At 38.0% G+C, this 26,395-nt stretch overlaps 1 protein-coding gene across 2 annotated transcripts in view; it reads left to right on the top strand.

Annotated features, from left to right (window-relative positions):
* The first annotated feature begins 1,151 nt into the window (after positions 1 to 1,151).
* kcnt1b (potassium sodium-activated channel subfamily T member 1b) overlaps positions 1,152 to 26,395 on the top strand; it is a 99,868-nt gene continuing 74,624 nt past the window's right edge. For both annotated transcript variants that reach the window (XM_083526575.1, XM_083526574.1), the window contains exons 1-3: positions 1,152 to 2,034; positions 4,266 to 4,311; positions 5,765 to 5,932. In XM_083526575.1, the coding sequence (XP_083382701.1) occupies positions 2,004 to 2,034; positions 4,266 to 4,311; positions 5,765 to 5,932 (245 nt within the window). In that variant the 5' untranslated portion in view covers positions 1,152 to 2,003. The remainder of the gene's footprint in view (positions 2,035 to 4,265; positions 4,312 to 5,764; positions 5,933 to 26,395) is intronic.

Here is a 26,395-nt window from a genome sequence, read left to right as displayed (position 1 = left end):
AGTCCAGATGGAAGTGCATGGTGTTGAGGTATTTGTTGATTGATTATTCCTTTTACCCAGAATAAGTCTTCAACCTTCTCTGCTCTGAAACAAGCCCAACCTATTGAACTCCCACCTGTTTGTTCTGACTGTTGACTATTATTCTGTTTACCTCTCCTCTGCTGTTCTTCTGCTTACATAAGTTCTACACTTAGAGACAAAAATGTCAAAAGAAAAAAAAAAAATCTGTCCAAAGAGCTTTCTAGTCATTTACTGCCCAATTCTTGTGGGATTTTGCCTTTAACCTTGTTTGCTGCATAAAAACAAAAGAAACATGCATGTGGTCTTAAAAAACAATAAAAGTCTTGGTGTTTCCAAACTTTTGACAAGCACTGTATATAAATACTGCAAAACCATTCTGAATGTTTACAATTAACATTAAGTACAAAATTTGTGTTTGCATCCTGTTTATGAAAAAAAACACTGACATGAAAATTGGTACAAAGAAGTTCCATCAGAAGCCTAAATAAGAGTTCGCCTGTGCTTAATAAAAGCTATTATATCATATGATCTGAATATAAATACACGTTTCTGTAAGGTTTCGATTTGTTTAAAAATGCATACCTACACAAACAGGATCATGAAGACTAAGCTGCCAGCAAGACACGTTAAAAATACATGTTTTGTGTTTTAAGATTAAACCCATTATTAAAACATGGAAATAATACAGCACTGATAAAAACAATAAAGATGTGATTATTTAGAGAATGTTTTAAGGTGAAATCCTGGTATAAGAAGCATTACATTTGTCAAAACACAAGCAGTATTTCAATGGGATAATATGAGTGTCAGGTTTTATGTATTTCTGTTGTCTTACATATATTTAGGTGTTTCAAGCAGGATTCTCCCCTGTATATAAAACCTTCTGAAATTTTCTGTATAAAGCAACAAGCTTTCTCTAAGGAACAATACCAGTTTTTAAACACATTGTAGTATTTTCTCTGCACAGCAAGGGCTGTCCATTAGCTAATTAGCTGAATCAGATGCAAGGAAAACACTCCCTTTGGGGTCTGTCCCAAAAAAAAAAAAGAAAATCATAGTTATCCACAAGATGTCGCTGTTAACCCTGCCCGAGATCCCGAGCGTTTAAGCCAAACACAAGCCTTTCCCTCATACACCATCTACTCTTATCCAGAGGTGACAGAGGCTGAGTCCTAAATCTCTCAGTGTTTGATAGAATTTAGTGTCCTTATGTAGCTAAGGAATAGAGAGCAATTGGAAGTCCGCAGAATTTATTTAGTCAGGTTATTTAGCGGGCTTATCCTAAAAACAGTCCAAATTTAGAACACAGGGGGCACTACGCAGGGCGGATACACAGCTATCTTAAGCCTAGGTAGGGCGCTTATAAAGGGAGCAAGCATTCATTTGGATTTCAGCCAGCATCTTCTTTGCTGCACTGAAAGGACGTTGGAGGAAAGACCTTGCTCTTTTTATTTATTTATTTTTCCTACTTGTTTTTCTTAAGGAGAAAAAATCCTGGGGTATATATTTTTGTGGTGGACTCTAATGAAAGGGGAAAAAAAACTTATCCAGAAGCAAAGGATTTTTAATGTAAATATTTAGATTTTTGTATTTTTTTGCCGACTGCTATAGGAAGAGTTGATCTTCAGTTCAAGTCCAGTTATTCTTACAGTGATAGTCCAGAATGGCTGTATGTAAATCCTTTTCAAGCCTTTTAAATGAGTGATGAGGGAAAAAGGAGGAAGGCGTTTTAGCTGTTAATGAGCAGCAGCTCGTGTTCACGCCACTAGGGTTAGAGAGAAGATGCTGGATGCTGGATTAGACCCGGTGGGTTTTGTGTTGTTTCTCCACTCGGGGTCGTCACCCATCCGTTTCATGCATTTACTCAGTCATCGAGACACGGAGAGGACAGTACGATAGGAAGTCCTCTGTGGACTCTCAAAGCTCCGCATTTTAGAGGAAGATGTGTGGCGCTGGACTCGCCACCAGGACGCTTTATTACAATGATGGGACCGCGCACTCAGCCACAGCCAGGTAACACACACACACACACACACACACACACACACACACACACACACACTGTATACACTTCTCACACACATCACATCACATCACATCACATCACATCACATCACATCCTTATAGACCACAACCGCACCAGATCACTCTCACTCTAAGCTGTACAATTTATATATAACATGTGACAGTTGCTTCTTTCTTTCTTTCTTTCTTTCTTTCTTTCTTTCTTTCTTTCTTTCTTTCTTTCTTTCTTTCTTTCTTTCTTTCTTTCTTTCTTTCTTTCTTTCTTTCTTTTTTAATCCCAATTGACTGAAGTACCCAAGGTGCCCCTTACAGTAACTTGATCCTTAAGGGGCAGCTTGTGTTTTGATCTCAGAACCTCTAAGTTCGCAGCCCAAAGTATTTCCCACTAATCTTCTGGTCACTACAAACCCTGAAGATTGAGATGTTTTACTCTGGCATTTGTATAAAGCACAATAGTGCATCACAAGCAGGGGGAAACAGTTCAGTACCCTTTTATTCTAATGTAAAGCTGACATAAATGAAATATTATAGAACAGTGTATAAAAAACAAGGATGTCTTTTAGTATTTTTTTTTTTCATTAATTTACTCAAAGAACATTCTTATTTTTCACTGTCAACTGAAGGAACTTCTTTTGTTTGTAGTTTGTTTAATATGGAAATGGTAAAGCTCCCATTTTTTCTGCTGGTCACATGTTTACAACAGTGTATTGGCTTCATATACTCAGAGAAATTGTCTTGGCTGGCGGTTTATTATGTGATGTGTTTTGCCATGAGTCCATTTAAAGTCTATTGCAACCTTGTGATGGTGCCCTAAATATGTTCTTAGTTTGCCAAAGCCAAAACATTACCCAGGTTATAAAAGATTTCACAAAAAATGTATTTTATTGACTTTTAGGACAGCATGTTATATACGTTTGGATCAGTTTAAGATAAAGACCATTTTAGACCTTTAAAACTTAATTACAGCAAATATACTTTCCTAGATAAAAAAAAAAAAACACATTTAAAAGAAATAAAGGAACATTTTTATTGAACTTTATTTATAAAAAGGATGTTTTTTTTTTAGCTTTGTTTTTGTTTACTTTTTTAGTTTGTAATTATTTTTAATCCCCAAATACGATTCAACTCCGCATAAATTGGATAGAGTTACAGATCTCTCGAATCCACAGAAAGATCAGAGCTCAGACTTACAGTGTCACGACTTATTTCAAAGGGTGGAGCATCTACTTCTTTGCCACCCCCTGTCATCTACAGATATTATGTAAAAAGTAATAAACAGCCTATTATAAATAAATTATGCATATTAGCCAAGATTTGTTTAGTGCACTGTATCTATGCCTATGACAACTATTTGATGTAATTTAGCTTTTTCAGTTATTGCATTAATTATCCCTTCTGGCACTTCTCCCTCCCAGTTATAAGGAAGACACGCTGCAGAGGGAATAATAGATTGAAATGAAAAAATAAAACAACCACTGTGGTATTTTCCCCAAGCAATCAAGCCTACATTTTTAAATGAACACCATATATCTGAGTGCTGACAATCAAGCGTTTTTTTTGGGGTTTTTTTTGCAACCGTCAGTGCTAAAGTGTAAACACAATCCACAGAGCAGCCTTGACAACACATTGCTCATTTGTTTACACCTCTGCCATTAAAGTAACTCTTTACCCACGCTTCACCTCTGCACGCCACACAGACACACACAAATACTCAAATATTTCTGAGGGCACTCAAAGAAGAACATTCAGAGAATATTCTAGATATTACAGAGAAGCTACTTTACTGCAGTGTAGCCTTTTGCCCAGAGGACAACGTAACAACAATGAGAATGAGTCCTTTGCCTTGTCTCGTTTGGCTCTGAGGTGTAATTCCGGGCTTGTAAACGGTCTATTAAACGTGCTTTCAGAAATGACCTGTAATTATGTAAAAGGCAGGCTGTCTGTAAAAGTGTATCTGAAGGTGCTGTTTAGGAGATATACCAGGATGCTGCTTGGATGTAATTGTGGGTGATTCACCATCAGGCAGATACGGAAATGACCACATCACAAAGTGTATCTTCGATGAAAATTGGATTAATTCTTTGACTGAACATGAGAAACAAGGTCTCGGAAGGAGCTGCTCAGATTTTCTCACTAAATGACAGTTATTCATTCATAAAACAATCTCTGAATGGGGTTGTGTTTTTTACATAAGTACTAATTATTTTCTCTGTTTCTAGAAGCGAGTATGACTCCACCACAGCACCTATCCAACACTGGTGACAGGTACGCACTTTCACTTTTAACGTGTCCATATATCCCGATCAATTATTGAACGATAGTATACACATTGATCAGCCATTATATTAAAACCACTGACAGGTGAAGTGGATAACATTGATTATTTCATTACAAAGGCACATGTCAGGGAGAAAGTTATGTAAGGCATCAAGTAAACAATCAGGTCTCAAAATTGATATGTTGGGGTAAGCAAAAACAGCAAAGCATAATCAGAATTTAAGAGACTCCAAATCAGCAGGCTTGGCAGTGTGTTTGCTGTACTGTACCATAACTATGGAAGGACAACCAGTGAACTGGCAAATTGGTTGTTTGAAGTCAAAGCTTACTGATGTGTGTGGAGAGTAAAGGGGGTTGATCACCTCTTCTGAGCCCACAGAAGGGTTACTTTGACAGAAATGACTTAAAAAGTTTATGCTGGCTATGATGGAAAGGTTTTAGAAAACACAGTGCAACACAGCTTATTGTGCTGCTACCAGTCAGAGTGCCCATTTTAACCCCTGTTCACAATGGAAAATGCCTACAATAGTCACATGAGCATTAAACTGGACCATGAGGCAATAGGACAAGGTGACCTGGTCTGATGACTCATGCTTTCTTTTTGTATAACATGGATGCTCTGTTGCATATGGGTTTTCCCTTGGACGAGATGCCACTTGGATGCACTATGTGCTGTGTGATGCTTTGGGCAATGTTCTGCTGGGGAAACATGAATACAGGCATTCATGCAGATGTTACGACATGTACCTATAAGTTGCTGAACACCAAATACCCCTCTTTATGCCAGTATTATTTTGTAATGTGCTCTGCCACATTGCAAATATTGTTTAGGAATGTTCAGGAAAGCGTGAACATTCTGAATTAGCCTTTAAATTCTATCTTACTCCAAACAAGCACCTGTGGGATGTACTGAACTAACAGGTCTCCAGGTCTGGAGGCTCCACCTAACAACATACAGTACAGGATTTAAAGGAAGTGCTGTTAACATCTTAGAGCCAGATACCACAGTATACTGAAGGAACTTTCGGGGGTCTTGAGCCCAGACTTGATTAGTCTTGTGTTCAGCCCTGATGTTTTGACATCACTGGAACCTACACAAATTAATCTGTTGGTTTTAGTGTAATGGCTGATCTGTGTATAAAAGCAGTTCATGCCATCAAACTGTTTACAGGAGGCATTATGAACTGTAATTAACAGTGGACATTTGAGAGTGTTTAATTTCATGCAGTATACCATAAGAGAGCAGGATGCTTTAGTAACATATTTACAAATTCTGCACCTCATATGTCGCTGTCAGTCACTGCCAGGTCCAGCTGTGTAAAAATTGCCACTTCTTTATTCAGACAGATGCCACACTACTGTATCACGAGTGCTGCTTGAACAGCTTGCGCATGACATTAGTATAATTTCTCAAAACATCTGTTGTGCTTTCCTCTGTCAGGCTGACTGCTGAGACAGTTAAGAAGAATAGTGTGGGTAACTCTGGACTGATTCTGGACAGCTCGACACTGAAGATGGCTGATGTGGACTCAGAGGTTCCACCTCTTCCACCGCGCTACCGCTTCAGAGACCTGCTTTTGGGAGATCAGTCATTTCAGAATGACGACAGGTAAAATGTTTCTACAGATCACACACAGTGGTCTATGTTTTTATAGCATTTATAAGGCCTGGGTAAACACAGGCACACTTCACACAATTTCTGGAGTTTTGGATATATTTGATGAAATTACCATTGAAAGGAATCATGCACTCTCTGTTATGTGTGTGATTTTAATACACATTTTTGCACGCATTCTTATTTGGATAACTACTTGACAGCTGTCTTTATTGTATTGTCATGTATTAAAATCAGTTGCATACTATTGTGTAAAGCAATGCTGGTGTATACAATCTTATGTGACTTTGTATTTGTATGAAAAACATTTTGAAACAATTTGAAAATGTTTTTAAGGCTTAACATTTCTTTATTAGGTAAATGCAGTTACGCTCTTTTAGACAGGATACGATTGCAGGTACTGTATATTATAATGTCCCGCAATGGTTTCTAATTGTGCTGTTTGTAAAAACAAATGAAAATCTTGCACTGCATTGCTTATGAATTTGCTGTGAAGAATCAAACGCTTTCACTGTTTCTGACACAATAGGCAGTAATTTACACAGATGGTATAAGTATAAAGAATTGTGCAAAAAATAAAAAAATATTTTTTGCAAGTATCAGGCACAGCTCTTTTATACACTGTAGATGTTTTGTGCGGTTGAAGCTGATCACATGCTAAGTGTTCCCATTGTGTAGAGAAATGTGTGCTGAGGGAGCTGTCCTCAACTCTGGTGCTGAAACAACCCTGTTGTGAAAGAGAGAAACTGTACAAGGTGTCAAGGCTGAACAAATCAGGGTTTAAATATCACAGTGTTTGCTGAATGATTCAGAATTTTTTTTTTCTGATGGATTTCTCTTGCCTAAATCTAATTTTCTGACTTATTTTAGTGGGATTCATTCATCTGTTGCGATGAATAAGTATCTATCTATCTATCTATCTATCTATCTATCTATCTATCTATCTATCTATCTATCTATCTATCTATCTATCTATCTATCTATCTATCTATCTATAAAGCTTTAGCAGGTTCACAAGTATTTGGACAGTAACGTAATCTTCTGGCATTTTACCTTTGTATACCACCACAGTATAATTTAATAAAAGTGGTCAACAAGTGATAAGTGTACACATTCAGCTTTATTTAAAGGTATTGGCATTAGCGTTATAGAAATTACAGCCATTTACTTAATACAATGCCTCTATTTTCACATTCTCAAAAGGATGCATTTAGACACGATGTGACCATTTGTTCCATTATGAATTTAGGTGGTCATTCTGACACCAACACATTAGTGGTCATATAAATTGTGTTAATCTTTTAAATGATTGATTAAAGCAATCTTCATCCAAACTATAAATACTGAATTAATTAATTATAAATAAAGAAGTGATAACAAAGTGATAAGAAAAAAATTTATAATTTGATTTATTGAATTTCAGAATGTGTAAATTATATCCACTCAATTTTAAATGATATGTCATTCAGTTTTAAAAGTGCTGCCTTGGCTGTACATAATAAAAACAAATTGCTGTCAGTTATGAATACAGTATTTATCTTCTTGTTAAATTAGCAAAGTCACTTTTAGTACTATTTTTGTTACTGTGACCAGAGGAAACCCAGGTACTAACTTTGTAGCACTTAAATACTACTTGAACAGAAAGATTCTCATTGGGTTCAAAGTTGAAATTCTGTAGTGTTGATTTTGAGAAACGGAATCTTTGTAATTTTGTTCGTACTTTTTTGCTTTTTTAACGCAAGTTGCTGTGACTGCGAGTTACTGTCTGAAAATTGGCAAGATAAAGCACCAGAGTGACACATAAACATTGCAGCAGATTATTTTATCAGGCACGATGATTGCTGATACTTTCTTATGGTTAAATGCTCACTTCTGATTTGGTCAAATTGTGTTAAATATTCTGCAGTCCTGACAATAGTCTTATATGCACAATGTTTAATAATATAGGCACGGTAATATATGACAATGTAATATATAACAGCCACTGTCATAATTTCTGTTATTTAAGATTTATTGGTCACATGCACATTTCAACATTTACTATAAAGACTGTGTAAAAGAAATACACTGTACAGTGTATATAATATAGCAATGAGTATAGGTATAAGGCAGAGTGTAAACAAAATATAAGCATACAAATCAACTTAAAATTCTAATTCCCTTTGTCACATACACAACTATACACAATATGACATGTAATGAAATGTTTCTATTAATAAACCCTAACCCTAAATCTATAATAGGGAAATAAAATTTGCAATATGATAAAATAAACAAGAATTATAATGCAATAAAATATAATAGAACATATGTGCATTGTTTATTTCAAATACATTTATTCTAAATTACAAAAACACAAATACATGTACGTATGTATGTATGTATGTATGTATGTATGTATGTATGTATGTATGTATGTATGTATGTATATATGTATGTATGTATGTATGTATGTATGTATGTATGTATGTATGTATGTATGTAAGTATAATGTGTGTGTGAGATCATTTCTTGTGCAGACTTTTTGGTTTGTCAAGATTTTGTTGGCTTGGGGAAAGAAGCTCCTCCTTTTCCACTCAGTCCTGGCCATTCGTTTATGGAGGAGTTTTCCAGACTGCAGCAGGATTATTGCTGTTGGGAATGTGTGATAATTTAAAATGTTTCTTGCTCTGGTTCCGGTTCATGTACTGCAGGTTGTGTAGCACTGACCTGGTGAAAGCATGAGCTTACTTAATCTATACTATAAATAATTATAAAACAATAAAAAGTATCACATTATAGTAATTTAAGAGGAAGAAAGCTTTTGGCAAAGTAGAAAAATAAAATTCACTACACTGTCTCTGATTTTACCTATAACTACATGCACTGTTGTTTTTATGTGTTTTCTGCATTTTTTTTAATTGAATGTTTTGCACTTTCAAAATTTGAATGCTGTTCACAGAAGCCTTCATTTTTAATCATTGGTAAAAGCTATAAAGAAAAGTTATGTCTAATGTGTTTATGTAATCGCTGAAATAGTGAATGAGCCCTTTTTTATGTCTGAAAGCATTGTTTCTTAACACTTTATCAGGGTGATAAGTGATTAGTGAATGGCATTGTGTGCTATCTGTGAGACCACACACACCAACACACACGCACACACACATCCACGCACACACTCTCCTAAAATAGGTAGCGAGAAACAGAGGTTTGTGCTCCTCTCCAGAGACCTAATCCAGTTTTAAGCTCTGTGTTAAAGGACAGCAAAGTGCATACAAAATTAACAAAAGAAGTAGGTATAATGTAAATCACTTAAGGTCATATACACATATTGTACATATTCACAAAAAGCACGCCATGAGTGTGTGCCGTAGTTCTTTTGTGAGTTCTTTTGTGTCCGTATTAATGTGTGTGAGTGCATCTTTTGTGTTGGATATACACTTTAGCCAGAGCGAATTTGATATAAATATGTTGCTTTGTTAGAACCTTTCTAAACCACAGGGTATATACAGTTAATATGGACAAATGCAGCATAGGCGAATATTCACTAGAAAGCAGAAACGCAAACAAGGTCACAACTGGAAAATAGTAAGAACCAGAAGCACACTCAGGGGGATTGTGAGTCAATAACAAGAAAGGCAAAAAACACCAGCAATATTTAACAGCCTATGATTAGAGCTAGATTAGTGCAAACAAAATCGAGTATACTGTATAACGTGGTTATGACTGTAGTAGACCTGTAGACCTGTTATTTCCCCCCAAGCATAGTGACCTGAAATGGATTACAGTAGCAGTTAAAAGTTTGAACACACCTTCTCCTGGTTATTCTTTCCAAACTATGAAAGAAAATGTATGGAATGTTAAAATTAAATAAAAAAAACACTTTCTTTTGATAGTTAAATTTGTTTTTTAAAAACGTTATTGTTTTCATCATTTGATACCTTTAGTAGTCTGCCAAGTACCAGTCTCTTAGTTTTTTCTCTGTTGACAATAATTAAACAAAATAAACTTGAATAAATAAAAAAATATCTAGGTTTTTATATCACCAAGAAATAGCAATGTCAATGAATATCTTTGCCTGTTTACCGGAGATTGGAAATAAACATATTAAAAAAAATATGTTTTATAGTAATATAGTAAAATGTTCAGTGTGTTTGCACTTTGTCAAATTTTTGTCTATGTAAAAATAAATGCTGAACACTAAAGTTTTTACGATCAGATCTGCTAAAAGTTATCTATTTTTTCAAAAATGTCTCCTCTCCAAAGCCACACCCCCAAACACTGTAAGAGTACAAAAGTGAATGTAGGAGAGAGTTATAGTTATAGTAACAGATATTTTAATAGTTTCAGATTGACAGACACCCCCTTTTCTGCCAGCATTAGGTGGATGCTAGAGGTTTGTATAATTTTGTTTTACTCTTTTATACAGAAACCAATGTGCTTCAAAGATTGAACTTGAAAAGCAAATTTTACAAAATGTATTGGTTCTACAAGAAGTCAAGTTATATCTGGGCAAATAATAAAAATGCTTTCTACCCTAAAGCGATCATGCATCTATATATGCACCATATATAAGATACACACATATGGGTTTTCTTGGTGCCATGTGATATTTAGTAAAATGGCAGCTATGGAAAAATGCTAATGAGACTCTGTGGTTTTACAGCCAAACCTCCTGAGAATATCATTTAACTAGATACTTACAAGGCATTCGATCTCTAGAAATGACCCAGATTTTAATAAAATAATGTGTGTGCATACTGTATGTGTGTGTGTGTGTGTGTGTGTGTGTGTGTGTGTGTGTGTGTGTGTGTGTGTGTGTGTGTGTGTGTGTGTGTGTGTGTGTTTTAAAGTGCCTAGTGTTAAATAAGCTGAAGATCAACAAACAGATTTAACTTTTGGTTCCAACAGATGCCACCTGTGCTGTCTTGTGGTTAAAAAAAGGTGATAGGATTGATTATGATGTGAGTTGGACTGAATGTGTGAAAAGTTTTGAAATTTATATTTATTGTAGCGGTGGACTTTTTTTGTTTTTGCTTATTTTTTTTTGCCTTTGAATTTGTGAGGCATTTGTTTGTTACCTGAATCATTTTTTTGTGCAGTGTTTGGCTGCTCTATCCACCTCTACTTGGTCACAGAGTGTGGGTGTTTAGAGAGGGAATCACTACATGCTTCATTATGCCAAGGGGTGTGTGTGTGTGTGTATGTGTTTGCAAAAAGGTGGGAGCTGGGTGACTTTAAGGGATGAGCAATGAGAGTGTGTGTGTGTGTGTGTGTGTGTGTGTGTGTGTGTGTGTGTGTGTGTGTGTGTGTGTGTGTGTGTGTGTGTGTGTGTGTGTGCAGGTGTCATTTATGCATTCTTTCCAGGATGTGTTCCAAAATCAAGTGGTATGAGGTCTTTCTTTCTGTACCCAGGTTCTATGTGATAGTAAGTATGTGTGTGTGTGTGTGTGTGTGTGTGTGTGTGTGTGTGTGTGTGTGTGTGTGTGTGTGTGTGTGTGTGTGTGTGTGTGTGTGTGCATTTAAGTGTGTGGGAGATGGAAAGCCACATATCTGAAAAGTGGAAAAGGAAAAAATCACTCATGACAGAACGACTCAAGTTTACCAGCAGTTTTTCTTCGGTGCTTCTTATTACAGCCAGTCACATCAATCTTCTTTTTCCCTTTTTTTACTGATTCACATAGCCAAGACATAGTTTGAGGGAAGAGAATACAGTGCTTTCTACTTAGTAGAGCTAAGCTTGTGGTGCCACTATGAAATAAGTGGCACAGATATCTCTAGTGTAGGCCAAGTGCCTGAATTATGCACTCTGTAATGCTATCTAAAGGTGCCTTTGTTCTAGTTCTGTATATCTTCGCATTTAAAGCTGTATGACTTATTCAGTCTGGAACAACTGCTTTTGTATGATTAAACTAAAGGCCTTAATATACACATAGGTCTACAAACCTTTCATGTGTATTATGATTATAGATGCAGTTTTTCACCTCAAGGCAATCATCTACTTAATCAGAATCCACATGCAGGTTTGAGGAACCAGGACATTCTGTTATGAGTCCGTTTTCTCACAGCAAATGGTGTGAGCATGAAACTAGTCCATGCAACACAGTCAAATTAAATGCTGTCTGGCATCAGTTTTGCATTTTTCTAGATGTATGTTTCGGCTTATCTTATTGGGGTTTTTTTTTATATAAGATAAAATCTTATACCACCTGGCAGAGTAAACCAAGATTTGAGCTTATCAAAATATTTGATCCTATCAAGCTTTAAAATAGCCTATAGACCAACAGTCCCAAAAGGTCTCGAAGTTTCAGTGATCCACCTCCACGTTCTACACTGGAGCTGCAGATTGTTTATTCTGGTAACAGAATAATCTCATTTCATGGAAAATAATCACAATAAATTCCTAATCAGGAGAGGTGGTACAGATGCATTTGACAGAGATGTTACCAGAAGTTAAAGCTCTGTTCTATTTATCTTTACTGTACATTATATATTTTATACTTTATGTGATAGCACATAGCAACAGTAATAATATAATTTTACAAAATGAATTATACATATTTTTTATTAAAATAATGTAATTAATACAAATAATATAAACATTAATGAACAGCAACAATTATACTAATTATAATAATGCAACTAATAACAATACTACTACTACTACTACTACTACTACTACTAATAATAATAATAATAATAATAATAATAATAATAATAATAATAATAATATAGGGTGTTATTAAAGATGCATCTTGTTTTAAACTGATTTTACTTTATAGTTAATGTTAAAATAAAATATGTTTAAAAATGCTTAAAATAATTAAAAATATAACAATAACAATATTTACATTTATTTATTTATTTATTTAACTGTACATAATGCCTTTTTAACTTGATGAATAACTTGACTTTGTGAGCAAATTAGGGACTAAGCTTTGAGATAACAAAGATAGGCACAGTTGGTTTAATTTATGTCCACATATACTAGACTCCCTCCTGCAGGTAGTGAGGGGCCGTAAGGGGCCGGTGCAAAGAGGATCGGGCGGCAGTCAAAGGCGGGGGCCTCGACACCCCGATCCCTGGACACGGAAGCTAGCTCTAGGGACGTGGATTGTCACCTCGCTGGCGGGGAAGGAGCCTGAGATTGTGCGTGAGGTTAAAAGGTTCCGACTAGAGATAGTCGGGATCACCTCTATGCACGGCTTGGGCTCTGGAACCACACTCCTCGAGAGAGGATGGACTCTTCACCACTCTGGAGTTGCCCATGGTGAAAGGCGGCGGGCTGGTTTGGGTTTGCTTATAGCCCCCCAGCTCAGCTGCCATATGTTGGATATGTTACCCCGGTGAATGAGAGGGTCGTTTCCCTGCGCCTACGGGTCGGGGATAGGTCTCTCACTGTCGTGTGTGCCTACGGGCCAAACGGCAGTGTAGAGATCCCGGCCTTCTTGGGGTCTCAGGGAGGGGTGCTGGAAAGTGCTCCGACTGGGGACTCAGTCGTTTTACGGGGAGACTTCAATGCCCACGTGGGCAGCGACAGTGACACCTGGAGGGGCGTGATTGGGAGGAACGGCCCCCCTGATCTGAACCCGAGCGGTGTTCAGTTATTGGACTTCTGTGCTAGTTACAGTTTGTCCATAACGAACACCATGTTCAAGCGTAAGGGTGTCCATCAGTACACGTGGCACCAGGACACCCTAGGCTGTAGGTCGATGATCGACTTTGTGGTCGTTTCATCTGACCTGCGGCCGTATGTCTTGGACACTCGGGACCTGCCGGCAGTAAGTCAGACTTGTTCCCGGTGTTAATTTTTATGGACAGAATTTCTAGGCGCAGCCAGGGGCCGGAGGGTGTCCGGTTTGGTGACAACGCGATTTCGTCTATGCTCTTTGCAGATGATGTTGTCGTGTTGACTTCATCAAACCAAGACCTTCGGCAGTCACTGGGACGGTTTGCAGCCGAGTGTAAAGCGGCTGGGATGAGAATCAGCACCTCCAAATCCGAGGCCATGGTCCTCAGTCAGAAAAGGGTGGCTTGCCCACTTCAGGTTGGTGGAGAGTTCCTGCCTCAAGTGGAGGAGCTTAAGTTTCTTGGGGTTTTGTTCACGAGTGAGGGAAGGATGGAACGGAAGTTTGACAGACAGATCGGTGCAGCTTCTGCAGTAATGCGGTCGATGTACCGGTCTGTCGTGGTGAAGAAAGAGCTGAGCCGCAAGGCGAAACTCTCGATTTACCGGTCAATCTACGTTCCTACTCTCACCTATGGTCATGAGCTCTGGGTCATGACTGAAAGGACAAGATCCCGGATACAGGCGGCGGAAATGAGGTTTCTCCGCAGGGTGGCTGGGCGATCCCTTAGAGATAGGGTGAGAAGCTCGGTCACTCGGGAGGAGCTCAGAGTAGAGCCGCTGCTCCTCCACATCGAGAGGGGTCAGCTGAGGTGGTTTGGGCATCTGTTCCGGATGCCTCCTGGACGCCTTCCTGGGAAGGTGTTCCGGGCGCGTCCCACTGGGAGGAGACCCCGGGGAAGACCTAGGACACGCTGGAGAGACTATGTCTCCCGGCTGGCCTGGGAACGCCTTGGTGTCCCCCCAGAAGAGCTGGAAGAAGTGTCTAGGGAGAGGGAAGTCCGGGCATCTCTGCTTAGACTACTGCCCCCGCGACCCGGCCCCGGATAAGCGGGAGAAGATGAGATGAGATGAGATATACTAGACTACCCTAGACATAATGTGAATTTTATAGACAGGGAATAATATTTGCTATGTGCCAATATTGCAGTAGATTTAGATTCCTGGCAACTTTAATATCAGCTGATGTAAACAGGTGAAACTTTGAACTGTTTTGAAAATAATGGTGCTGATTTCCCTTAATGATAGTTTCCATACTTTTTTGGCATGCATTACCTGACATGAATTAGTGTTTGGCTTTTAGTTCACAACAGTTTAAACATATTTTCTAGTTGTAAACTGTTAGTAATTTAGTATTATAATAATACTGTTAATGCATAAAGAATAATAATAATATAAAAAAAAAAGAAGTAGCTGCAGTAAAAACAAAACTTAAAAACTCTAAAAATTAATTGCTTGTATTTGAATAGATTTTATACGTATATCTTATGTTGCTTTGTGTCATATAATGTGCTTATGATTCGTAAAGGTCTGGAGAAAGTCTTGTCTACCAAAGTTAATAGTTTTTTTTACATTCTTAATAGCAAATCCTCTCAAGCTGGGTCAGTTTGGATGGAGAGCCATTTTCAGGTTTTTCCAAAGATGTATGTCAATAGGGTTCAAGCCAGGGCTCTGGCTAAGCTCTAGAACATTCACAAATCAAAGTCACTCCTGTGTTGTTTTGGCTGTGTGCTTAGGGTTCTTGTCATGTAGGAAAATGAATCTTCGGCCCAGTCTGAGGTCCTGAGTACTGTGGAACAGGATTTTATTGAGGATAAAATATTTATGTAATTTGCTCCATTCATTTTTTACTCAACCTTGACCAGTCTCCCAGTCCCTGCTGCAGAAAAACACTTCCACAGTATGATGCTGGCACCACCATGCTTAACTTTTGGGATGGTGCCTGGTTTCTTCCAGACATAGTGTTTAGCATTGAGGCCAAACAGTTCAATCTTGGTTTTATCAGATTAAATAATCCTGTTCCTCACAGTCTAAAGTGCTTTTTTTGCAAACTCCCAGCACACTTTTCTATGTTTTGTAATAAGGAGAAGCTTCCGTCTGGCCACACTACCCTAAAGCTCAGATCAGTGAAGGGCTGCAAGGATGGCTGTCCTTCCGTCCTTCTCCACACAAGATCCCTTGAGATCATGTAGAAATAACTCAGCAACGATCATGAGAAATGGGAGGCACTTGAGCTGAATTTTAAGTGCTGTCTGATTTAGAATCAGAATTATCTGATATGTATGTATGTATGTATGTATGTATGTATGTATGTATGTATGTATGTATGTAATATGTTTGCTGTGACATTAGTACATGAAAGAAAATCTTATCAAACCATCAACATAATCAAGGAGAAATTGTGGTGGACAATGGTGCACTGATTATTCAGTGTCCACCTTTTCAAAAATGAGCAGCTTTTGCTTTATGATTTAATCTCTGTCCTTGACAGAGAATTTTTGCTTAATGAGAGTAATAACAGACATGATGTAGAACCCTTATTACAAAACAAGACAAAAATATTTCAAATATTCCACAGTATATGCTGTACATGATGCTCCAAATCAAAGCACCATAAGTTGTAAATAGGAGAAAATAGCTATGAAGGACAAATTGCAAAAGTAAATGCTGTTTCAAAAAAAATATTATTACAATGTAAATGAGAATTATACCGCCATGGCCATTTATTTGCCAAAGCTTGTGGGCCTAATTTATTTCCGTTATATGTTATCATGAATATTTAATAGATACATAGGTATACCCATATTAGTGCCAGCAATATGTGTATGGTACAAAAAAGGTTTAGAATTTATAAATATAATTTATATTGTATTGTATATATATATATATATATATACAAAAGTAAATATACATACACAAACATATATAAAAGAAAGGCTTTTATAAAATAATTTATCAAATATTATACAGGTGTGTGTGTGTATATATGCACTTGCTGATAATTTTACATGTATAGAATTTGGCATGTATATTTATTTTATCCAGAGTAAATTTTATCAATATAACAAATGTCACATTTATACAGCTAATCAACTCTAAGTTATGTGCCTTGCTAAAGGGCCCAGCTATGGCAGCTTGATGTTGCTGAGACTTGAAATTATGACTATCCAATCAGAAGTCTATCTGAATTAGTTAGCTACCATGTCCCTATAATGCAATAATCCCTACAACACAATAATATAAAGGCAAATTATACCAATGCCTATAATCATGCAATTATAAGCAATGTAAAAAATGAGTTATGGATAAGCAAAACATGAAACAGAATGGTTCTTAGTAGTTGATGTTGCAACGCAGCGGCAGCACACAAACTAGAAATACTAGCAAAGTTAATCTGTGTGTTTTCCTTGATGTTTGTCTATATGCACTTGTTAATCCGGAGGTGTTTAGCCTTCCTCTTATGCCTGTGTGAGTCTGGAGGTGTTTTAATGAGCGTGTGTGAGTATGATGGCTGATGGGAGGTGAGAGCTCGGCTAGCTGCGCAGGGCACTTTGAGTGGTTCGTCATGTGCTACAGTCTAGACTAAAGGCCAGATTAGTCACTGATGTACTGTACAGCGAGTGGGCGGGCAGCAGAAAGCCTTGCCGTCAGGAAAAGACAAAAAAAAGAAACCACACAGGCTAGGGCACGATCATGCAATGAGGACGTTCTCTCAAATGATTGAATCAACACAATGTTTGATCGAAGCAGCTCCTCGAAATAAATTGTAATAGACTTCATGTGGTTTGAATATTGATCAAGGCTTACTGTGGTTGCATCATCACTACCTGGATGTTATAACTCACTATTACCATAAGGGCTCATTTATTATGCACTATAGGTCTTTATCAAATGTATATATATATATATATATATATATATATATATATATATATATATATATATATATATATATATATATATATATATATATATATATATTATTACAATCACTAACCACTTTATAAGGAACTTCTGTACATCTATAATTTATTAATTATGCAATCAACTTCTCTTTATACAATTTTCAGGTATGCAGTTTTAGCAAGCCTGTGCCTCAGATTCCTGTTCTTGGCTGTCAGGAGTTGACTGTTGTAGGCCATCCACCTCAGGGTCTGATGTGCTGTGGATCCAGAGGTGCTTTTAAGATCAAAACAGTTGTATAGGGTGCATATTTGAGTATCTGTAGCCTTCCTGTCAGCTCAAACCTGTCTGGCCAAGGTCCTCTGAGCTCCCTCATCAGCAGGGTTTTTCCACCCACAGAACTACACAGGAGATCATCAGTACAACAATAACACCACAGCCAAAGCCACTTAGATCACAAATCCCCCATTATGTTGTTTGATGCGAACATCACCCGGTGCTATTGACATGATTTTATGCATTGCGCAGCTGGCGCATGCTTGGCTGAATAAGGAAATCATGTGATCCAGGTAGTCTTAATAAAGTGATCAGTGAGCGTATAAGCACATCAGTGCAACTTAATGATTCTATGTGTCCATGTGAAATTTTATGGCAGTGCTGCAAATGAGCTCTCAAGCCATGCCCTGACAATTAAATTAGCTGACACTGTTGAAGGCCTGGCTGTCGGGGGTAATAAGCTGCTTCAGGGAGAAAAGCGAAAGACAGAAACTGTTTGCGCATGTTATGGTGCTCAGTGAACTGTGAAGAGAGAGATGCAGCAGTCTCAGGGGTTAGAATCGTGAGGAGATAGGAGGATTTAGTGCTCTTAGGCAACCAGGCAAGCACTGCGAGAAATAGATTTTACACCACTGGGTTTTGTAATGCAGCATGGGGCTATTAGATGCCACAGGTTTGTTTTCTGTTCTCAAAGTCATTTCCAGCCATTTTCGTTGTTTGGTAATCAAATAATGTTCTACTAAATCTATCTGCATATCTACAATGTATTTAGTATTTCAATCTCATGCAAAAGCCTGCTCAATGTAATGTAAATGAGTGTTTGTACTTTAAAGTCATGAAAAATCAATTCCAAGAAATCACATAAGATCACCCATGCAGAAAAACAAATAATCAAACACCCAAAATGATGGAATATTAAACATGTTCAGGCATTCACTCTTAAATCCCCACAAACCTCTTAAATTATTTCTCAGAGACGTCATCCTGATTTTTCTAGGCACTTGTGATGATTGCTCCACAATTCTCAGCTGAGCAATTCCACACCAAATAATTAGCTGCATTCACAATCATGTTTATTACTCTGCATTCACCGTCACTCTTTTCCCCCTTTCTGCTTTGAGTGGAATATTTAGATTAAATGCTCGAACCTGTGCACTTTAAACATAGACTACATTGAATTAATTATTCAAGATACACGGTTTGTTTTATAATACATACGTTTTGGACTTTTTTTTTAGTTTGGCCTCCTTTGGCTTTTGTCTTATTTGTACAGTATGCATGATGAGTCTGTTCACTCTCTTTAAATTCCTTGGTGTCTTCAGAGAGGCTCAGCATGTGTGTGTGTGTGCGGATGTGTGCGTGTGTGTGTGTGCAGTCTAGCTTTAAAACCACATGCTGATATTAAAGTCCCCTGTTGGTTGATGCTTTGTAAGGGATTTTATTGTCACCAGGTTCAAATAGAACTGTTTATGCCATAGGATTAAATCTTAAAAAATAATCTTAAAATAAGTATGCTGTATGCTGTATATAAAAAAAAATAAAGAAGGAAAGACGGGAATTAGAGCAAAATTTGCTTAAGAGCCAAAAGCGGCAGTACATATTGCAAAACATTCCCTAGAGCCCTAATCAATTTTTACACCTGTGCCTTTGTTGTTCATTTGCATATTCCTCATCATAGTGAGGAATATGAGTTTTGTTGCCAGGTGAGTTTATGAGTAACATAAAAAAAGATATATTCCTATTTCCCCATTAGTCAGTTTATATATAGATGCTGAATAGAAGAATATGTGCATACATTTATTTGGATGCAGTACTAAGCCCAAAGAAATGCCCCTGGGATTTTTCTAGAAGGAAAATGGTCCTGCTGATATAAAACCCAGATGAAAAAAATGTCACCCAATCTAGCAGATGCTATCTAATCTGATATCTGTAGAAATGGTTTTGAAACTGAAGCTTGAAAACAGAAGTGATGGATTTGCGCTTAGGCTTGAGATAGCTTGCTTCATGCATCCAGTCATGGCATGCCATTCAGAAAAACTGCAACAAATACATTAATACTGGTTTCTGGTTCTCTTCATGAATAAACTTTGGTTTTATTATGGAGCTTATTGTATGTATAGTTCTGAATAGTTTTACTTTAGTAATACAGTAAGTAAGTGATATTGGGTTAATATGGAAGAACTGGAATCGGATGGAGTGTTGCCTCCTCACAGATGCTGATTCGAGGGTTTGCTTCTGAGTTACTGTCAGTGTGAAGTTTGACATGTTCTCCCCGGTCTGTGTGTGTATTCTAGGGGTTTCAAGGCCTCCCACTGTCGAAAATCAAGGCTGTAGGTGTACTGGCAACTCTGAATAAGTGAGCGATTGCGTGTCTATAAAGCACTAAAATGAAACTGCCATCTCGCCCAGGGTGTATTCCCACTTTGTGTCAATGTTTTACCAGGATGGGTTTTGGAATCACTTTTAATTATAGCCAGGATTAAGTAGTTAATTCATTATAGAATCTTAGTAACACTAGGCATTAGGTGGAAATGTACCCTAGTTGGGCCAGTCACACACTCAGTCACAGAAAGCAACATTTTAGTGCAGTCAGTCCACTTATTTGTAATCTAAGCTCATAATTAGAATTCAGATATGGCACAATAAACTCCTTTCTTTTTACAATTGTAAATTCTATCCTGAGCAAGTTAAAAAGGGTCTTTTTATTAACATTTCTGCATATTCACATAATAGTCAGATAAATTCCCTTGCATGTACTAGCAGGCTGACATAATAATCATAGTATTATAATCATGGATTGCTTTCTACCAAAAAAACACGGTTCATTTGGGGGAATTTGCACATCATAACTTGACAGCAAAATCACATTCTTGTGTCCCTGTGATTGTGGAGTGTGTTACTGTGAACTTTCTCCCTATACAGAGAAACAGCAGAACGCCAGCACAGCTCTCCACCTCCATCTGCCGTTTTGGGCTGAGAACTGAAGCGTAGCTGCTGACTGTGGTGCCATGTGTGCCGGCATCCATTTCTGATCTTTATCTGTTGTTGGCTTCTATGATCATAATAAGGAGAAAAAGGATGTTTGTCTGGTGTGGTGTTTTGGTGCTGAGCCAGAGGAGATGCTGATTAATGCATGATTAATGAACTACAAACTATGCTGAATCCCAAATTATCGCTGCATGGATTTTAATTTAATACAGCTGTGATGGCCATCATTTCTTAGAATTTCCAAATGGAAATCAAACTGTTGTGGCCACAAATGCACCCAACTATAAATGATGTACAGTGAAAAGTGTAATTCACATATCAACCACGCTGTGTCACTCTATTAGATCAGGCTCTTCAGTAATGTTACATAACAGCCACATCCAGGAGGATAGAGCAGAGCAGAAATTCACCACTATATTCACACTGCATCTATGCAGTCTTACTGTGACATACAGAAATGTCTGAGCACATTTACTGGGTTATTCACTGATCATTTATAGAAGCAGTTTGTTTAAAGAAAATAAGCAAAAATTAAAAAAAGCAAAAAATATGCATGCTCTTCATCTACTGACAAAATGCATTTGTTAGAAGCAACTTGTAAATATAAAACCACTAGACTATGCATATGAAAATTCTGTGAAAGGTAATTGTGTTAATTATTATGTTGGTGCCAAAAGCATTACTGGCTACAGCAGATATTGATAAAGAATGTGCTTACAATATTAAAGTACAGTGTTTGATTTTGCCTAAGTCTGCTATATTTGAACTAATAATAATAAAAAATAAGAAAACAAAATCAGAAAGCAACAACAAAAACAGCTTTAATGACAAAATTACCATCTTAATACATGTATCTTTATTTGTTGCATGTAAATTACAGCACAGTAAAATTCTTTCTTCGCATATCCCAGTGTTAGGAACCTGGGGTCAATGCACAGCCATAATACAATGCCCCTGAAGCACAGAGGCTTAACGTCCTCGCTTAAGGGACAAGGAGTGGCGGCTTGGCGATAATACGGCTTGAACCCCTAACCTTCCAATCAGTAACCACTGAGCTACCACTGCTCGATATGTACTAAGTGTTTCAAACCACTTTCCCCCTATAGTCCGAAAACCTGAATATAGATCGTCAAGAAGAATGGAAAATAGCCTTTAGCACCCTCTATGGTCAGTTTGAGTATTGCATGACACCATATGGGCCCTCTTACGCTCAGTTGGTGTTCCTTAGTTTCATCAATGATCCTCTATTACATGCTGGGCAAGTTCGTCATTGTAGACATGGGTGACATTGATTTACTCACTACTAAGAGCACACAGGTTCTGGCTTGTCTCTATGAAAGCCATCTATTTATCAAAGGAAAGAAAGATTTCCTACGTCTGAATGAACCAAACCCTACAACCCCACTCCAAAAAAACTTAATAGGACATCTTTCTAGGAGCATGGAGGTTATTGTTAAAGCAAATGGGGAATAAATGTAGAATGGGATGATTGAAAAGCATTTATAAATCTGATGGTCAGGTGTCCTATATTGTATCTTAGAGACAAACTCATCATCTCCCTAGCGACAGGACACCCCAGCAGTGTAAATTACAGTGTTACATTGTAAAAAGTGGTACACAAAGAAATGTCCTATTTTAGTCCAATATTCTAAACATTTTTACCAGCCAACAAAACTAATCCCTTTCCCCACACCACTGCCCAATATACTGACTCTATGTGCTTAGTCACAGATTCTCCCTGACCTTTCTTTCCTTGCAAAACCTCCAATCTCATCTTTACTCATGTGCCCAGGTACATCATGTTAAAATCTGAAACGATATTGTGACTGACAGGGGGCACATTTAACATCAGGAATATAGGGGGAGCATTATAAAAAAGCTGGGGGTCAGTCTGATGTTTGGTTATCACCCTTTATCTTATAACCAACTCGCCTCTGACACCAAAAAAAATAAATTGCAGAAAAAGACTTTTTACTTTCAACAAAAAAAATTAAACTGATTATTTCTGTTTCATGAACAAACCATTATAAATTATTTAGAGATCAAAAAACTTTAACTGAGAATAATAAAAGTGATTACTTACCAAGACTACATACTTACATTTTTTTATTTAAATATTATTATGGAATGCAATAATGAATTTAATTTATCTTTGTGGCTTAAATAATTTGTAAAAGAAGATTATGCAATAACTGTGACATTTATACAGGGACAAGATTTTGATTCTGTGCCAGCGATTAAGTGTCGTGTAACGGAAATATTTAATTGCAAATCATTAATGCTTTGCTGCATTATGATAAAAAGGCTGTAAGTGTTGAGTATAAATTTAGAATGGAAGGTGTTAACAGGGGGGAAAAAATCATGGTGTGACTGCAGAGCCACATATTCCTGAGAAGCTAGAGAGTAGATGATGTATTTTTTTTTTCCAATTTGATGAAATAGTTTTGTGTCTCATGAAGTGCATCCACACAGCAGAAAAAAAAAGCCTGTGCTCATTATCATTATCATGACCATATCATTTTCTTTCATTTATCTCCCCATACACAATATGGACAAATGTAATGGGATACCTGATTTTTCCAACCGTATGTTGTTATTACATTGTAACTTTGTTACAAAAAAGTAAGATTGTATAGGATGTCTTTGTATGCTACAGAATTCGATTTTCTTTTCATGTGATCTAGGAGACCCTAAACCTTTCAACCCTGTGCACAAAGTGAGCTCCATGAAACTATGGTTTACATGGGTTAAGGTGGAAGATCTTGAGTGTCCTGCTATTACTTTAGCCCTGATTTCAGCCCTACTGAACACTTTTTTGATGAATCAAACACATGAACACAAATCTCCATAAACTTTTCCCAAAGAATGGAGGTTACTTGTATCAGCAAATGAGGAATAAATCTGAAATAGATTGTTTAAAAAAACACGTGAATCTTATAGTAAGGAGTTAACAAACTTTTGTTTATAGTGTGTATAATTAATGCTGGAAAATGATGATGTAATGCTTTAAAAACCTTCCTGTATATCTATCATTACATTTTCCTCTGTTATTACAATTTTTCAAATTGGTGTTTGCAGAAGGTTTTTCATTTGACTAAGGCTGAATCAGAGTAAGAGAGCAAAATAGAGTCACCAGAGTAAAAAAACTTTAATAAATAGCTTTGACTAAATATTTTGACATTTAACCAAATGGACAATTTCTTTTTGTCTGCCCAAACTTAGCACCAGTAAGAATTCTGACATCCAGAATATACACAATGTTTTTACTTTAATAGGAACATCATCATATTATATCAGACTATATAAATATCCACTGTTGGTATACAACAGATATACAGTAGCATGTCAGCATTCTGGGTGTAAGTTCACCAACTTTTTTAGAGGCTAAATATGTTTAACACCTTCATAGGAAACATTAGATCTGTAGAGGAATAAAATGACAGGAGTAATATAAAAATAATTATTGATGATGTGTTATATGGCATGGCATGAATCATGAAATCATTACCATGATTTGTATAAATGCTGTGGTATAAGAGGTAAAAACTCTTTGGGATGTGATGTTATAGGATTTACATTCAGGTGGTAACAATGACTCCTGAATGTAAATCCTTTACTAATAATGATTTATTATTAATGATATACACACACACACACACACACACACACACACACACACACATACATATATATATATATATATATATATATATATATATATATATATATATATATATATATATATATATATATATATATAGTGAGATCATTATATTATGATATTATACATACACTTGAACGAAAGGAGTGGTGAGACCAGAGGACTCATAAGAGGAAGAAATAGCATCCGCAATCCATCTGTTGAGTGTCTGCTTATGCACAGGGAGGCCTCTCCTCTGAGGGCCATAGTAGACGAACAGTTCTCCGACTTCCTCCACAGTTCTGTTCTGTGGACGTATATGTTCGATGCTCACACTGCACACAGTCGGTTAAGTTCTCCAGGTCTGGGGCCTGAAAGGGAGGAGGAGAGAATGCCTGGAGCATAACAGGTTGTGGGATGACTGAGGGTACATTAGGAACATACCCTGATTTAGGGTAGAGGAAGGCACTGGCCAGGCCTGGAGTAAACTCCAGGAAAAATGCACCACAAAAAGGGACTGAAGATCCTCTACTCTACTGAGAGAGAAGATGGCCAAGAGGAGCACAGTCTTAACTGTGAGGAACCTCACAGGTACCTCAGAGGCTCAAAGGAAGGCAAGGGCCTCCAAGACAATGGCCAAATCCCATGCAGGCACTATAGGTCGTACAGGCTGACCCGCAATGGCAGACATGTAAACCTTCAGGGTGGAAGGAGCCAACCCTGTGGCGAACTGTTCTTGAAGGAATTACAGCACTGAACCAACTGGGCAGTTAACTGGATCTAGGCAGTGTTGTTCAAACCATGCAGTAAACATGCGCCACCTCACGGTGTATGACATCCTAATAGAGGGAGCTCTGGATAAATGGTGTCTAGATGGCCGCCAGATTGTCTCACAAGGGAATCAGTCTCTCAAGACTGACCTTTGGCAGACCTAGTGCTGAAGAAACGCCTCCTAAAAGAGGGAGTTAGCCGTGCTCTAAAGCACAGAGAGTGGCAGGGTTAACGAAGAAGCTCCCTGAGGGAGCCAAAGCGGGGCGGACACCATACAGTGAGTTGCACTGTGCCCCTTTCCAGCAGGTTCCCCAGATTGTCCTAGTTCAGGACCTTTTGGCCAAAGCGCTTTGATTGAGGATGACAGTCTTCAGATCTGTTATCTCCCGGGGGTTTGGCCTCGAGCGTCGCACCGGATCCCTTTTAGGGAGAGTGTCTGTCCTTGCACCTCACGATGCCTTCGTCTGCCGAGCAGCCCCACCAGGGCGACATGGAAGGAAATGCCCCTGACTGCTCCTTTGCCTCCTAAAACCCTTTCGATGACCACATTAACAGCGTCGCCGAACAGGCCAGTCATGACCAGTGTGCCTTGGTGTGCAGGTCTGGTTGCAGGAAGAGCTCGTCCAGCTTACTAGGCGGCTTTGCCCCAGCTAAAGCGGGGCCAGAACAACAAATAGCAGAAGCACCCTCCTCAAAGAGTGCTCTCTGGGAGTGAGCCGTTAGCATAATCACGTGAACACAATCTGCACAGTCGGCTCCCTCAAAAAACAAACCAAGCATTCTCCGCTCCCAGACAAGCGACACAAAGGTTATGCGTGTTCTCCCCGTGATATAGCGAGGGAAAGAAGGAATGCAGAGACAAAAGCAATTCTTCATCTTTTTGGTCACTTTCAACTCGCCTACCTTACTGGAGAAACACACAGAGCGCTTCCTGAACAACAGAAGTTGCCATTGGTTTTACTCCATGTGCTTTTAAGCCTAATGATCATGACGTCACCCTGACAGGTCAGTCCAGTTTCCATTGGACTGATTATACAGTGATTTAGAGCATGGACAATGCGGAGGCTGAATTAAAAATGCCCTCTGACCGATTTCATTTCATTTCATCTTCTCCCGCTTATCCGTAATTCGGGTCGCGGGGGCAGCAGTCTAAGCAGATTCCCCAGACACTTCTCCGTGTCCAGGGATCGGGCTGTCAAGGCCCCCGCCTTCGACTGCTGCCCAATCCTCTCAGCACCGGTCCCCTACGGTCCCTCCTGCAGGTGGTGAGCCC

Source organism: Silurus aristotelis, assembly GCF_946808225.1.
Source record: "Silurus aristotelis genome assembly, chromosome: 23".
Lineage (NCBI taxonomy): Eukaryota > Metazoa > Chordata > Actinopteri > Siluriformes > Siluridae > Silurus > Silurus aristotelis.
The sequence above is the reverse complement of the archived record's forward strand: the minus strand, read 5'-3'. Positions and strand labels throughout refer to the sequence as shown.